Raw genomic sequence first — 12,630 nt, 5'->3', positions numbered from 1 at the left:
TTCAGCAACAAGAGGCAATGAAAAACAAATACATTTTAAAGTTGTTTTGTTAGTTTATTTTTGAGTGACGTATTAGTGTCCCTAATTTAAGGGTTATGGATTGTTAATCTTTGTACACTTTGAAAGTCCTCTGAGGTGGTCTTTTTTTTTTCAGACTACATTTTGTAGGCTTAATACGTGGTTTGATATTAATAAAATATAATACTTACTAATTCTACGAGTTTGTTTTGAGGTTTTAACTTTATATTTGTCCCTTAACATGTGTCTTATCCTTTTTGATATTGCCTGGTGGTGTGTTTTTATAGAATGTAGAATGTTCCCATGTCCAGGGTGTGATCTCTCAGGTTTTTCCTTATTTCAGGATTTTCTTAAAAACTTCTTGAGTCGTGGAGAAAGAAGTAATCTACATTGTGTCTGAACCTCTAGTTTTGTAGCTTTGATGATGCAAAGAATTTGTAAACCTCCTGAATACCAGGGCCTCCAATTACCCCAGGGCCCCAGGGAAAACAGTTCTTCTGATAACTGCTGTGGCAACCCTGGTTGTCTCTCTCTCTCTCTCTCTAGTCGACTGAGGTCGGAATCATGCTAAGTTTTGCCCATCCCTGTCGATCTCTCATTAAGTTGGGAAGATCAGCTGGAAGCACCCTGATGTCCCTGGCAACTACATCTGTATAACTGAGCCTTTGTCTTCCCCTGTTTCTCCTTCCATGTTTCGGTGACCAGGTGATTAGCTGAGAGACAGGTTCTTTGGTGCTTCTGTATGAATGCCCTGCTAGTCTCAGACGATGATGTTGTACTTTGGTGGATAGTTTTGGTTCTTTACCATACAGTTCTGTATTAAAACCCTGGTTATAAACATGACAAAATAAATAAATTGTAACTTCATTTGTTTTTAGCTCCACCTACGATTGACGACAGACTTATCACCCCTACCCTAAACATCACTCTCGGTGGTTCCGTCACCATGGACTGTGACGCCCAAGGTCTACCTCCACCTACAATCCACTGGGTTAAAGATGGTCAACAGTTACGTAACAACGGTCCTAACTATGCGGTCAGCTCATCAGGAACTCTGACCGTACAGCGAGTCACTCTGGACGATGAGGGACGCTATGTTTGTATCGCTTCTAATATCGCTGGAAATACAACCAAGACAATCTACCTGAGTGTACAAGGTAAATGCATACCCAGCATCCAAACACCGAAGTATTAATAATAGTGAGTTCTCATATAGTGCTCATATACATGTATGCCACTGCTCAAGGCACTCCAACAGTCGGTATTTTCTGCAAGGTATGTGGGGGCTACATTTGAAGTACTGTATGAGACCTACTCCTTTTACATAGCACCATATGTATGGTTTACAATGTGCTGTGGCACAGCCAATCAAATCAAGAATATGTTATTACAATCAAGTCTGCTTTATACATGTACCTGAAGAGTTAATATTTTATAGACGCATGATACAAACTCCTTTGTGTGTGAAAGATGTCTCCAGCCAGGTATTTGTGTAGAAACTTAAACATTTGTAATCTGTCGCACTCAATAAGGAATTCCCTTTTCTCCCTCTTCCCATCTTTGATGTTGTGTTTTTGTGTTCCCGACTTCCTGTGGTTAACCAACCTCTCCCCCCTCCCCCGTCTCCCCTTTCTTTGTTCATCCCTTGCTTCATCTTGCTCCGCCCTTCTTTTCACTTATTTCTGTTACACTAGCATCCTTGTGTTGTCGATAGCCTTAGAGAAAGACTCTGCTACGATGGAAATGTGACCCCATTAACAATTATTTGCATTTACACCATGGGTCTTTTTGGTTAGTAAGAACAATCTGCAACATCTAATTCTCTTCTCCAAGTTTTAAAAATTGACTTGTTTCTTTTTTAGTGCGCCCCAGCATTGAGCCAAGCAACCCGATTGATCTAACAGTATTAACGGGTGGTTCCATTGAGTTGCCTTGTGAAGCGTTCGGTGTACCACAACCAGAGGTGGCCTGGCAGAAGGATGGAGTGCAGCTTCGACAAACCTCTCAACTCGTGTTTTTGGACTCTGGATCTCTTCAGGTTAGTATCCAAACATTTGAAAATGTCTGATGGCACCATTTCCAATGACTTGAGAATAGCGTCAAAAAAACAGAAATCATGAATCTGGGTATGTTTTTTTGTGACTTGATTTGTTGAAGTTTTATTGAAGGTTTTAACCCTCTAGACTATTTAAAACTAGTCTGATTCCATTTTGGTGTTGTTGAAATCAGTATTCATGACTGCTGTGTCACACAGGGAACAAGACTTAGAAAATGGTACATGTAGCAAGATCTGGTGGATCAATGGGTGCGTTCGATTAGCTTCCCCGGGTCGACCCTGCGCTGCTCATCCGGATGAGCCCCTGACAAGAGCTAATCGAACGATCACACTCGCCCTCATGTGGTGACATCATGCACCTCGGGCCAGCCACAAGTGACCCGTTCCACAAGCAGGGCACTGGGGGCTGACCCGGCTGAGCGCCTGGTTTGGCGTCAAAGCTATTCGAACGTACCGGGGGCAGACGGGGTTGACCCAGGGGAGCTAATCGAAAGTACCCTACGTATGACTGTTTTTCTTCTCTTTCTTAATTAAGTTGTGAGGCAGTCAAGAGAACTACAGAGTCTTCATTTGAGTTGTGTAGTATTGATTAATCTTGAGATGATTTATGTTTTCTGATTGTAGGTGAACAGCGCCGATCAGCTGGATACAGGAACTTACACCTGTGTAGCTAGAAATGATGCCGGTTCAGCCTCTAAGATTATCCGACTCATTGTGTATTGTAAGTTTCATTTCAAAATATATTAAATGACTTTGGGTTCAACCCAAAATCATTTGCAAAATGTACCCAGTCATTTTCCCTTGTGGTTTATTATTTAAAAATATATTGGTACATGTTTGAGTTTCTCTGGAAAATCATTGAAACAGGTTTGACTAGGAAGACCAAACAATTTTGATAACAAATAATATTTAGATGAATAACTCAACGATCGATTGAAATATGTTAGGAACTTTCTGAAAAGATGGGGATTCTGATCTCAAGTTCAACATCACTGTAAATATATTTTCTTTGAGAGAACAATAATTTAAGTCACAATTTTGTTTATTCCTTCCATTCAGTGGTTCCGAACATAACAACCGATTTCCAAGGCCAGTACACAGTCAACCTGACTCAAAGTGTGACCCTTCGTTGCCCCGCTACCGGCTACCCACCACCAACAGTCAACTGGACCAAAGATGGGATGTCCATCTCAGAAACTGACTTGGATTTATCTAAGTATTACATCGATGAGACGGCTGGCACCTTGAAGATCTTTGATACTCGGTACATCGACTCTGGAACCTATGAGTGTACTGTCAGTAACTTGGCTGGAGTCAAAGTCAAACAAATTGTTCTGACCGTCAATGGTAAGTTCTTACATACACGTTATGTTAGATGGGGCTTTTGTTGAGGTACTCTTTTGTTGAAGTATGATTAGATTAAACTTTTTAACTCATCTGGGTATGTGGGTTTGACGAACTCTGACATAAAGTTGTACATAGACCTTATGCACATGACGTCATTTCAGTAGGGCGCCCTCACCTAGAGGTCAAAAGGAGGTTGTTTGTTGGCCAATCCTGTGCGCTGCGCGTACAAATCTGTGCGTTTTGATTGTTTCGTCACCGTTTTTCCACTAAGATGGCCGCTGGATGACGTCAATGCATAAGGTCTATTTCCACAGGCATCCTTGTTCAACTTCTACAGAGATGCCAAATCTACCTGAATTTGTTGAAAGTGTCCTTGAAATCAAACCCTCAAATTTCCCCTCAACTTCAAAATCTCTTTGATTATGGAAACTTTTTCCATATTATGTTGAATGTAATTCTAAATAATTCCTGTTTAATTGATGAAATCTCCCTGATTGCAAGTTTAAATAGTTTAGGGTTGAGCAAAGACAAATTACTAGAGCCGGACTTGAAGCTACAACTTCCAGATTAATGTTTGGGCTAGATAGCTCAGTTGGTGGACCATCGACACGTTAATCCTGAGGTTACAGGTTCTATTACGCTGTAGTGATTTTGTCTTTGTTTAAAGACACTGGACTCTATTGGTAATTGTCAAAGACTAGTCTTCACAGTTGGTGTATCTCAACATATGCTTAAAACAACAAATCTGTAAAAATTTGAGCTCAATCGGTCTTCAAAGTTGCGAGATATTAATAAAAGAAAAAACACCCCTGTCGCACCATGGTCACCTGAAGTTGTGTGCTTTCAGATGCTTGATTTCGAGACCTCAAATTCTAAATCTGAGGTCTCGAAATCAAATTCGTGGAAAATTTCTTCTTTCTCGAAAACTATGTCACTTCAGAGGGAGCTGTTTCTCACAATGTTTTATACTATCAACCTCTCCCCATTACTCGTAATTTATGTTGAGTAATTACCAAATGTGTCCACTGCCTTTAACCCTCAAATATTACAATAAATGTTGTAAGACTATTTTTCAGACAATCAGAAATGATTTTAATGGTTTAAGTTTTGTTCCCAATTAGTTCCACCAGCCGTAGATGGTGATGGTGAGGTCCGTGTCCTCCAAGTCACCCAAGACCAGTCCATCTCCCTCGCCTGTGAGGTATCAAGCTACCCACCACCAGAGTACACCTGGCGTAAGAATGACCAATCCCTCCCCTCTGACCTCCGATCTTTGACCCGAGCTGATGGAACCCTTGACCTCTTCTCCTTGAGGCTGCTTGACAGTGGAACGTATACCTGCATTGCTAGTAATGTTGCCGGCAGTACCAATGTTGTCTACAGGTTGCAAGTCATAAGTGAGGAAGTGTTTTGATGTCATATCTTTTCTGGACAAATTTCAGCCACATTTATTTTTCTTTTACACTAATTTATAAAAGATTCACACTTGAGATTTTTAAACATGCTTTAATCATTCTTTAAAAAAATTGTGATAAGTCATACATGTGTAAAAGTGGAAGTTTTTCAATTTCATATTGTTCAAACTGGAAAATTATTTATCTTTCTTGAAAATTTCAGCCACATTTCGTTTTCTGTTACAGTAATTTCAAACAAACTTACACCAAAACATTTATGTAATAATTTTTTTGATTTCGATTTTTTTACTGAATTATTCAGACTCTTAAACCTTTCCCCAATTTGTTCTTCCCAATCTAGCCCCTCCTTCCATAGCACCAGGACCCACCGACATCACCTCCGAGTCGGGACGTACAATCCAACTCAGCTGTGAAGTAGATGGCATTCCAGCCCCTCAGGTGCAATGGCAGAAGAACGGGGTACCCTTGAACGTTGAAGGCAACCCACGGATCACTCAGCTTGTCTCTGGTTCCTTGAGGCTGGATGACTTGGCGGTCGAGGATAAAGGAGAGTTTGAATGTTATGTTTTCAATGCTGCTGGATCTGCCTCAAGGATTATCAAACTTGACGTCAGAGGTAGGTATTTCACCAAGGGTGGATTTCACCTCGAGTGGAGACGTGTCTTATCTCGAGTTGGGACGAGTTAACTTTGGACCTCTCAAGTTTGTATAACTCCAGGGGTGGATTTCAAAAAGAGTTAAAACTAGTCTTTTCTTAGGACCAGCCTTTAGTTTTCAAAGCCCCTAAAGAAGTCCTAAGTTTGGACTATCTTTGTGAAAGCGACCCCAGTGAAGGTACTTAAAGACTCTTAATAACACTATCAAGTTCTTTGCGGCTACAAATTATTGTCAGGGATAAAAAATTTCAGCTGATATTTTTTTCAGTTGTAAGGAAATCCTCTCTTTGATCTGCTTTCAGTCCTAAAACATTCATTTAAATCTTTTACTTGAAGGATTACTAAAAGGTCGAATTGCCATCATTTAGAAATGCCATCATTTCAACATACCTCAATTTTGGATCTCAGGCCGTGTTTGAATTATTGGCTACGACTCCGGCTGCATCCCCGCGTCATTGTGCATTGAAGTATAGGACGTCCTTAGCAACACCCTTAGCAACAGTCGTAGCCATGGCTGTAGCCACCAAATTAGATACTGCCTTAGTTTCAGACTCTTTTTGTCAGCAATGACTCTTCCATCTATTATCTTAAAATTACTTTCATTGTTGTTTTTGTGTTCTCAAGTTCAACCCAAAATCCTCGAGAGCCCGAATGAATACACGGTCAAGATGAGGTATCCGGTCACCCTCCTCTGCCCGGTGGTTGGTACCCCTCCCCCTGAGATATCGTGGCTCAAGAATGGGCAACCGCTCGATGACTTCCGCGTTTACCAAACACAAGAGGGCTCCCTCCGTATCGCATCTACGGTCAGAGACGATGACGCAATCTTTACGTGTGTAGCTCAGAACAACGCTGGGAGAAGTTACAAGGACATACGGCTGATTATCAATGGTGAGAGAAATTTACAGTACCCTTCCTAAAATATTTGTTTTTATTTAGTTTTTTTTGGGGGGGCTTCTTAAAATCCAAATTTTTCATTAAGGTTTGTTGTTGGGCTTCTCTTTTGTTTGTCTCAATGTGTTTTTTTGTTGTTATTAATTGTCAACAAAAACAGATATCACTTCCACAGTCTCCTTCGGATGTTGAACATAGTCAAAACATCAAGACTGAACCAACAGGTTGTACACAGGGTCATATTTTTTTCAAAGATTGATAAACAACACCGTGTTTCCACAAGGCAATAAACTTATTTTTATCCAAAACCCAAATTGAATAGATTCTTGTGTGTGTGGTTTTTTTTTCTTTTTTGGCATCGAGGACGAAGAATATGATTGTGTTAACCTTTACACTGATGTATAAAGCATTGTTTACTCATTACTTTCCCAAGTTCTGTATTAGGGTAAAAAAACAAATTAAAAATCAACTTTTTTAAATTCATTTTTTTAAATCCGATTTCCATCTTCAGTTCCACCAATTGATATGACCGTGGGCCCGGATGACTACGATGTCTTCCTAGATTCTCGCGTCTCTCTTCCCTGCGTTATCGACAGCATCCCTCCTCCTACAATCGTCTGGAGGAAAGATGGCAACGATTTGTACATCGATAATGAGAACTACATCCAACGTCATCATTCCTTGGAGATCCCAGCAGCTAAAGTATCGGACTCTGGTGTTTATGAATGTGTGGCTATGAATATAGCTGGTAATACTACAAGGTCTATGATGGTTAATGTAATGGGTAAGTTATCTAAACAGATTCCAATATTCAAGGATACCAATAACAAATGGCACATTACTCAAAAGAGATTTACACATGGTGCTACCACAAACTCTGCTTAGCATGTTTAGGTATTGCCTAGAGATTAATTGGTGGTAGAGCTTGTTTCTGCTAAGCATAATTTTTTTGAGCTATCCAAGTTTTTGCATGTTGTCTTTATGATGTTTGGCCAAGAATTCATGCTTGTAGAAAGCTGTTGTGAAATTAATTTATAAGTTGGAGAAATTTTTGATCTTTTAAAACTGGCATCTGAAAAAAAATAAAATTGTTTGTAAATCATATTTTTCTCGATCTTACGATATCATAAACAAATGTTCTAACTTTGTTTGACAGGTTTTTGAATGATTCTCCTACATTGTTTTTCAGTGGATTTATTTCATAATTTTCCTTTTCTGTCATTAAGTTGCTCCACGAATCGGAAATGGACCAAATGTCATCAAAGGCTTCATTGGTGATTCCGTCACCCTCCCCTGTGAAGCCGTCGGAATCCCAACGCCGGTTCATACCTGGGAGAAATCCGGACGAAGAATCGACTATGAAATCGGTCGCTTTACTCAGTTACAGTCAGGATCGCTAGCCATTAATGGTGTAGCTGAGACGGACGCTGGTACCTATCTCTGCTTGGTACAGAACAATGCTGGTTCGGATACCAGGGAAATCACCGTTGTTGTTCAAGGTCAGCATACTGTTATTTATTCCTTTCTCAGACAATCAACAAAATATATTTGTTGACAAATACTTTTGAAACATAATTATTTCTAAATGCTTTTGACAAACAAGGAAGATAGTTAATGCACTTAAGGGGATGCTGCAGTGAATTCAAATAAAACAGTTAATTTTGCTGTCATTTATTTCTGATATATGTATTGAACATCAATAAGTCATGCCCCCCCCCCCTTTTGTGGATTGTTACCACCCCCCTACCATCAACGTCACGTCGGGAATTCAAACATATCGTCGGCAAAAAGAGTCTGGTCCCTATAACTACACGCGCCTAGGTACCAGGCCACACAGTGCACACGTCTCTATATGCACACAGCCAGGAGGCCCGACGGCTCGGGTTACCGACATGACGACACGTTTATGCAAATGAAGGCTCCCTTTTAGGGGCAGGGTGGGTTTCCCTAATCTCTTGAAAACCATTTTTAAAATACTTGCGCATTTAATAAGAAATATATAAAAATATTTCAGGTTTAAAAAGTCATGTTTAATTGTTAAATTATTTAAAAAAACACTGCAGCCACCCTTTAAAGACTACCTAATTTCAAGAAAAAACAAACTGTGTGAGCTTTCGTAGCAACAACGACTTTATAACTTCATCTTAAGAGGAAAAGCAGTTTATCTGATATATATATACAAGAAAGTTACGGTTGATGAAATCAGTAAGAAGGCTGGATGTAGTATGTGACGAAAAGCATCTGGTAGTGGGACAGGAAACCATAACCCTTTTAAGTCCTTGATCAATACTTGACGATCTTAAGTTCAAATATATATCAAATACTTTTCTGTGGGAATGTTTTGATTTGTTGTTTACTTTTCTTTAAAAAAGGATGCAAGTTCGGAGAGGTATTTACTTGAATGTTCCCAAGTATCATCCTGTATTCTCGAGCCTTAGGTATCATTTAATCTACATGTACATGTACATCTACATCTATCCAGCTACTTGTCAAAGCATGTTCAGCATAGTTAAACAAATTAATTGGAGCAATAAGTAACTCCAGAACATTTCAACATCTGTTGCAGTTCCTCCAGTCATCATTCAAACCCAGCCAATACGGCTTGAGCGGAGACTAAACAGTGAGGTTAAGATAGACTGTAAAGCATACGGCACACCAACTCCAGACATCTACTGGTTTAAGGACGGTAAACGGATCCATCAGTACGAACATGGCTACACCATTCTGCTGAACGGGACTCTGATCATCTCTAATCTTCAACCGTTTGACGATGGGAAGTACGAGTGTTTGGCGATGAACGAGGTCGGAAACGATACTATGCAGGTCAATCTGGATACTCAGAGTAAGTCACTGTTAACCTTCCTACTGTTTTACCATTACTATTCACTGCGATTTTGATTGATAAACAATGCCAGCCTACAATATGATATCATGTGGTGAATGCATCTACTCTGCACACAGTCAACCCTCCTACTGTCTTACCATTATTATTTACTGCGATTTTGATTGATAACCTATGCCAGCCTGTAATGTGGTATCATGTGATGAATTAACCTACACAGTACACAGTTAACCCTCCTACTGTCTGACCATTAAGTATCATCTACCGTTGTTTTGAAGGAAGATTGAAGGGGGCCTTTCCCCAGTTTCCTTTACTTGAAGGTTCTCCTCTCCACTTATCTTTCTCATGAAAACTTATTAGAACACAACTTTGGTAGTTGACAACCAAGCAATCAATGGAACAGTTCTCAACAGTGTTACACATTCAGCGTTCTACAAAAATATTTTACAAGCATGTTAGTAGATTGGATATCAGATTGCAACACCCTTTTTGTAAACCAAGAAACTTCTCTATTCAATTGCAGTGAAACCTCATATTGATGGAGAAAACAACGTGTACCAACCCAAGCAGATCTCAGCCAGTCAATCTGATGATGTGTTCCTTTATTGTAATGTAACGGTAGCCCACCCAGAAGCAACGATACAATGGTACAGAGATGGTAGAGTTATTAGTAGCCGTGGTGATATGGGTGTACAGGTAACTAGGCCATTAGTGTACAGCGTAGTATAGGCAGGCGTGATATTCTTCCTTCTTTAAGGCACTGGATTCCTTTGGTACATGTAATTGTCAAAGACCAGTCTTCTCACTTGGTCAACGTGTTAGCTAGCGAGCCGTGCACGCCGTGTTAGCACGGCCAGTTGGGCCGAAAACACGGGCAAAAATTTGATGCACGGCTTGGGTGAAGCCGTGCTGTCTAATAATTTCAGTGAAAATTACTGAACTTCTTTTATTATTTTTTTGTTGTTGAACAGTTTAAAAACAGCAGTGAGTAAAATTAGATTTGGTTTTACCAGATTTCCTTCTTCTTTTTGAATTAAAATTTCAACGACGCAACCATAAAACAATCGCTCGAAGTTACCTCGAAAACGCTGACCACATTGCGACCACATACACAACGCACAAACCACACATTACACAACGCATGTGCAAATTACATTACACAACGCAAGCGAGACACGCAGACTTCGTTTCAACAGTCAGTCGTCGTCATCGACCGTCATCAGCAGGCAGCATGAACTCCATGCACGCATGGTATGATAGAGGCAAATTCACACGCGTTTTCGTTCAGATTATTTTAGGTACCAATGTTATACATCAACAATTGCGCGCAATAGTTCGTCCAATCACTGAACAGGTCACACCAAGTTCAAGTCAGCTGCCTTGGGACCATTGTCCTCCAAGATCCGGTGAAAAATTGAGTTGTGAGAGAGAACAAAAGAAAAAAGATCACTGAAATCACACAAGTTGTGTGATTTCAGATACCAACTATTTTGAGTAATTACCATTAGTGTCAATGCCTTTAAGTCTGATTTCCGGCTTTTTGGCCCTCTGAAAAATCAGCAAAATTAGCCTGAAAAGTGTATTAAAACCTCCACCGTATTTACATTTGGATCAGGCCTTGTACCTAATCAAAATTTCCCTACTTTTTTCTAATGGCCAAATATCATGCCTGTATAGGGATTAACAGGGGTTTGAGAAGTCATTGACCAAGCCGGAACTTGAGCCCAGATGACTCAATAGTTTTACAATTTTTTTACAAGATTTTGTAAGAGAAACCATTGTAGCTCAAATCTGCATTAGCAGTTTTCATTTTGAGATTATCTGAAGACAATTTGATAAACCAAAGATTCAATAAATCAAATTAAACATTGTGATTTAGATTTTAGGGTCAAGGTTTAGGGGTGAAGGTTTATTGTTTCCACAAAATCATTGTAAAACAATCAATAATATAAACATAATCCAAATGAAGGATTTGATTGATTTTGAATGATTTGAACGATTCAGATTTATTGGAATGACTCAGATTGATTCAAATGATTGAGTGATTTCTATTCTGCCACCAGGTTCAGAATGACGGGTCTCGGTTGAGTATACCCAACATTCATGATTCCGATGCTGGTATGTATCAGTGCGTAGCAACAAACAACATTGGGAGCAGCAGTAAACACTTCCATGTCAACGTACACAGTAAGTTACAAAAAACCCATTATCACTACATTTCCATGGTTACACACATTAAATTGACCACAGGTATAGACCCCTTGAATTAGCCGCCATTGCTATGGTCAACAAGGGATGCGCTGCGCACAACTCTCAGCCAATGATTGGCCTTCATTAACCTTCTTAGTGAGGGTGCTGTTATGGGTGCTGTTATGGGTTTGTAAAGTGCTACATCTTTCCAGATTCCACTAGCACTTGTGTGCTAACTTAATGATGTGGGACAATGAGGTTTGAGGGGACAAAGACCAGACAAACTACAGAGAGTTGCTTAACACAAAATAGCAGGTTGATCAATTAGCACAAAATAGCATAGCACAAATGCTGTCATATACACAACACTTTCGTTATTAAACTGTTGGCTTCCAACCAAGACATTTCTGTTCTTAGCAAGTTTTTTTGTACTACACATGTTTACTCCAAAAGTTGCTAAACAGTTTGAGCAAGAAGCAACAAATTTCATGGCACCAGGTGTGAGCATGTCATTTACACAACATTTTTCCCATGAATCTGTTCCGTCCAACCAAGATATTTCCGTGCTTAGCAAGTTAGTGTGCTTCAACCAATGGAATAGAGATTTTAAGAATGACATTTGTGTTTTTCCAACAGTCCCACCCGTCCTGAACAACCCTCGTTATGAAGAAATCATAATCCGAGCTGGTGAGTCTCTACAGATCCCATGCCAATCCGACGGATACCCCACTCCACGTATCGCTTGGCGCTTTGAAGACAACCCTGTCTCCAACCAGAATCTACGCTATAGGATCTACCCCTATGGAACGTTAGAGATCCCCTACGCTGCTGTCTGGGATGAGGGACGGTATATGTGTGTGGCTAAGAACGTCGCTGGGAATGACACACGCATCGTTGATGTTAGGGTGATGGGTGAGTTTCTCTTCAATCCTTTTAACTAAGCAGAAACAAAATCATGAAAGTGACATTTTGGTGTTCAACTCAAATCAACTCGATATTTGTTTCCATTATGCAAAATAGTCAAGTGGTTATAAAGAAGGTTTATTGAACAAAGATATATAAAGAACTTTTAGAATAATATTTATATGAGATGCAATAGAAAAGTGGCAATTATGGAAACATATTTAAAGGAACACGTTGCCTTGGATCGGACGAGTTGGTCTACGAAAAGCGTTTGAAACCGTTTGTTATGAAATGTATATGGTTAGAAAG

General features: G+C 39.8%; 1 protein-coding gene across 3 annotated transcripts in view; it reads left to right on the top strand.

The window, feature by feature from the left end:
* The window catches only part of LOC139948546 (hemicentin-1-like), a 99,459-nt gene that overhangs the window by 46,685 nt on the left and 40,144 nt on the right, over positions 1–12,630 (top strand). For all 3 annotated transcript variants that reach the window (XM_071946732.1, XM_071946733.1, XM_071946731.1), the window contains exons 16-28: positions 897–1,175; positions 1,881–2,056; positions 2,699–2,795; positions 3,134–3,421; positions 4,543–4,818; positions 5,177–5,452; positions 6,117–6,383; positions 6,898–7,170; positions 7,613–7,885; positions 8,953–9,228; positions 9,752–9,924; positions 11,292–11,415; positions 12,055–12,330. In XM_071946732.1, coding sequence (XP_071802833.1) covers positions 897–1,175; positions 1,881–2,056; positions 2,699–2,795; positions 3,134–3,421; positions 4,543–4,818; positions 5,177–5,452; positions 6,117–6,383; positions 6,898–7,170; positions 7,613–7,885; positions 8,953–9,228; positions 9,752–9,924; positions 11,292–11,415; positions 12,055–12,330 — 3,054 coding nt within the window. The remainder of the gene's footprint in view (positions 1–896; positions 1,176–1,880; positions 2,057–2,698; positions 2,796–3,133; positions 3,422–4,542; positions 4,819–5,176; positions 5,453–6,116; positions 6,384–6,897; positions 7,171–7,612; positions 7,886–8,952; positions 9,229–9,751; positions 9,925–11,291; positions 11,416–12,054; positions 12,331–12,630) is intronic.

The sequence above is a fragment of the Asterias amurensis genome, chromosome 15 (assembly GCF_032118995.1).
Source record: "Asterias amurensis chromosome 15, ASM3211899v1".
NCBI lineage: Eukaryota > Metazoa > Echinodermata > Asteroidea > Forcipulatida > Asteriidae > Asterias > Asterias amurensis.
Note: the sequence above shows the minus strand (reverse complement) of the source record. Positions and strands in the feature narration are given on the sequence as shown.